This window comes from Penicillium robsamsonii, assembly GCF_028829455.1.
Source record: "Penicillium robsamsonii strain IBT 29466 chromosome Unknown utg000011l_segment0_segment0, whole genome shotgun sequence".
Lineage (NCBI taxonomy): Eukaryota > Fungi > Ascomycota > Eurotiomycetes > Eurotiales > Aspergillaceae > Penicillium > Penicillium robsamsonii.
The window spans coordinates 80,001-83,615 of NW_026643227.1; the positions used below are offsets into that span (position 1 = coordinate 80,001).

Sequence of the window (3,615 nt, forward strand, 5' to 3'; positions counted from 1 at the left end):
GATTTTGATTTTCAGTGTGAATACAAACCATGAAAGTGTGGCCTATCGATCCTTTAGTCCCTGGAAATTTGAGGCTAGAGGTGCCAGAAAAGTTACCACAGGGATAACTGGTCGGGCAGCCAAGCGTTCATAGCGACGTTGCTTTTTGATCCTTCGATGTCGGCTTTTCCTATCATACCGAAGCAGAATTCGGTAAGCGTTGGATTGTTCACCCACTAATAGGGAACGTGAGCTGGGTTTAGACCGTCGTGAGAGACAGGTTAGTTTTACCCTACTGATGAAGGTCGCCGCAACGGTAATCTAATTTAGTACGAAGAGGAACCGTTGATTCAGATAATTGGTTTTTGCGGCTGTCGACCAGGCAGTGCTGCGACGCTACTATCTGCCGGATTATGGCTGAACGCCTCTAAGTCAGAATCCGTGCCGGAACGCGGCGATTTCGCCCCGCACGTCGTAGTTGGATACGAATAGGCCTTCAGCCATGCACCTCAGCAGGCTGGGCGACGGCTCCCGGGGAGAAACCCTCGGAGAGCTGGCTAGCGGATTGTAATGTCACCTCGCGCGGATAGATCCTCTGCAGACGACTGAAGTGAATTGGGCGGTCGTGTAAGCGGTCAAGTAGCTTTGTTGCTACGAGTCGCTGAGCGTCAGCCCGACCTTGGCTAGATTTGTTGGTTTTACACTTCCCCATCAATTGGATTGGCAGCGCCGGGCGCTTGAGTGGGGAAGCCGGATGACGGGCCCGAGCCCGTATCTGTGCGGCAAGTTGCCAGGCCAGTTGGTTCAACGGCCATGGGAGCGAAGGAATGGCATGCTGACCACGTGAAGGGGGGTGTCGGCGGGCACCACTGGGGGAGAGGAGGGCTTGAGCCGGCGCTTTCGGGAGGGGGGCGGCTGGCAGTGGGGGTGGCACGCTGGCAACATGATGGGCCCTGCGCCACTGGAGGCTTTGAGGCCGGCGATTTGGCGGGGGTAGATGTTTGCCAGTTGGCTGAAGTCTGGCCTTCTGGCGGGGCCGGGGGGAATTCAACCGAAGGGAGCCCAGGGCAGAAGCCTCCGCGGGGCTGGCTATGGGGAGCTTGGGACACCGCTGTTGGTTTACCGCCTCGCCCCGGGTCTCGAAGGGGGGCTCGAAGGGGCAAGCCTTCCCGGCACTTGGGGAGGGGGGGAGACCCTTCGGCGGGGCACTGCGGACGGTGATTCCCCTCCGCCCCGCTAGCCAGAAGAGAGAGCCCCCTCGACAGCGGCGCCGATATAACAACTTTGCCCGGGGTAGCGGGCCTGGGCGGGGGCGCTGACGGCGTGACATTCCCGGAGGCGCTGGGGCCGGGGGCTTTCGCTGAGGGGAGTTTCCAGACAGAGCCACCCCCGCCTGGGTAGTCATTTCAGAGGCCCCTTTGCGGGAGGCTGGGTATGGGAGTCTTGACTACTCGCCAGTTGACCGGGGGTCTTGTAAGGGGGGTTCGGGGCGGCAAGGCTTCCCGGGATTGGGGCGGCCGGGGGCTTTGATAGAAGGCACTTCACACAGAGCCCCCTTACGTGGCTGCACGATTGTTTGACGACTGAGTCCCACGGAACAGAAATGTCACTCAGCTTTTGAAAAAGTGGCCCACTTTGTATGGTGTTTTTTGTCGTGCACGGACCACACCCGCCAAAAATTGTCCCCCGCAGCATTTTCTAGCCACTTGTACTGCGATTTGCATTTTTACACCCCCAAATGGGGTCGGTGGGTTTGTGTAGAAGCGATCCTGGCCGACGGTCCGGGCCTGAGTGGATTGAGGCTCGCCACAGTGGTTGTGTTGCGTTGGGTGAGGAATCCTGTATGCGGTGGATCTTACGGTTGGGGCCCTGGCAGGGTGACCCTCGCGGTAGGATACCCCGGCGCACCGGAACGCCCACGCAACCACACGCTACACAGGCGGTCCTTAGTCCTCCAGGCCCGGGGCGAGGGGGCCGCGGGTGGCGCGCGTCGCGGCCCTACAGAGAGGGGCCGGGCGAGGCCGCCGGGTAGGTCGAGGGGGGTGGGGGGCGCCAGTTGGCGCGGCGGGGGAGATGGCCGGTCTGGCGGGCGGAAGGCAGCCGAGAAGGGCGAGCGAAGGCGTGCGCGAGGCGCGTCAGGCAAGAGCCCCCCTCCGCCCAGGTAGTCAGGGGAGAGAGCCCTTCGACAGGGGAGCCAATATGGCGACTTTGGATACTCGCCAGTTCGCTCAGTGGCTTGCCGGCGGGGCCGAACGGGGGCTCGAAACGCCAGCCAACCTTCGCGGCACTTGGGGAGGGGTGCTGGCGCTGGCCAGTTGGCGCTAGGTCCCATCGCGGTCCCCCGGGCACAATACATATCCAGGCTGAATATATATATTCTGTACTGTGGAAGGGAAAGTCGGTAGCAACATGACCACCCGTGCATCGATATATATATCCATCCACATGCCTATTCACCCCGGAACGATGGAGGGTGGAAGCCTCCGGGGGCGGGAAGGGGGGGGGGGATTCGTCTCCCCGGGGCCACGCCCGAAGCCCATCACGTGACTTGACGACTTTTCAAACGACTAAGTCCCACGAAAAACGGAAATGTCACTCCGCTTTGGGAAAAGTGGCCCACTTGTATGGTGTTTTTACCGTGCACGGACCATGCCCATACAAAAATTGTCCCCCGCAGCAATTTCTAGCCACTTGTACTGCGATTTGCATTTACATCCCAAATGGGGTCGGTGGGTTTTGGGTTGTGTAGACGAGGATAACTCGTCTCCGCATCTTCCCCTGCCAGGCTGATTTCCTCTCCGGCCTGGATGGTTGCTGCCCCGCGCCGCACCTCAGCGCTGGGGGAGATCGACCACCGCAGCGGTGCTCTGGGCACCCAGCAACGCCCGATGCCCCTATACTATCCTCCCCGCGTAGTGCTGCTTCGGCGACGCCCGGCCTTGATCTATTGGGGGCCCTCGCCGCGCTGGGCCCTGGTGTATCCGCTGTGGTACCAGCTTCGGGGGCCTCTGGCCCCCGGCACCGTTGGGGTCTGTGGATCAGATGGCCGCTGGCCATACCTGAAACTCAGACTCCTGAGGGAGCCGCCCTGCGGGATCCGCTCGCCGGCGTTTCGGGGTCTGACCCTTCATCCGAGGGCCACATGCTGCAGCCTGCCAGCGTTCTCACGGGCGCCTGGTCGGATCACCTGCGTGCGGACTGGTGCTGAGGAGTTTAGTGGGGGCAATTGGATGGTTTCAGCGTCCCCCAGCCGCCGGGGGTGCTGCCGCAACCGGGCGCCCGTGCGCCCCTTCCATTTAACTACTCCTACCCCTCGGGGGTCTGGGCTCCCGGGACTTTCTCGCCGCAAGGCGGGTGGGCCCCGGGATGTCTTGCCATGAAGTTACCTGTTGATTCTGCCAGTAGTCATATGCTTGTCTCAAAGATTAAGCCATGCATGTCTAAGTATAAGCAACTTGTACTGTGAAACTGCGAATGGCTCATTAAATCAGTTATCGTTTATTTGATAGTACCTTACTACATGGATACCTGTGGTAATCTTTAGAGCTAATACATGCTAAAAACCCCGACTTCAGGAAGGGGTGTATTTATTAGGATAAAAAACCAACGCCCCTTCGGGGCTCCTTGATCAATCAT

The 3,615-nt window shown here is 60.1% G+C and overlaps 2 protein-coding genes across 2 annotated transcripts, besides 1 other annotated feature; one reads left to right on the top strand and one right to left on the bottom strand.

The window, feature by feature from the left end:
- Positions 1-475: 475 nt before the first annotated feature.
- Positions 476-1,384: a sequence feature (Protein overlapping with rRNA (N7447_011228, KAJ5807316.1) was converted to a misc_feature.).
- A 450-nt stretch (positions 1,385-1,834) lies between these two features.
- On the bottom strand, positions 1,835-2,311 carry N7447_011229 (uncharacterized protein; the record flags this gene model as incomplete). Its single annotated transcript, XM_057235460.1, has 1 exon — positions 1,835-2,311. The coding sequence occupies one exon, from the start codon at positions 2,309-2,311 to the stop codon at positions 1,835-1,837; it is 477 nt and encodes a 158-aa protein (XP_057080353.1).
- Positions 2,312-2,786: 475 nt separating this feature from the next.
- N7447_011230 (uncharacterized protein) lies at positions 2,787-3,359 on the top strand (the record flags this gene model as incomplete). Its single annotated transcript, XM_057235461.1, has 1 exon — positions 2,787-3,359. The coding sequence occupies one exon, from the start codon at positions 2,787-2,789 to the stop codon at positions 3,357-3,359; it is 573 nt and encodes a 190-aa protein (XP_057080354.1).
- Between the last annotated feature and the right edge of the window lie 256 nt (positions 3,360-3,615).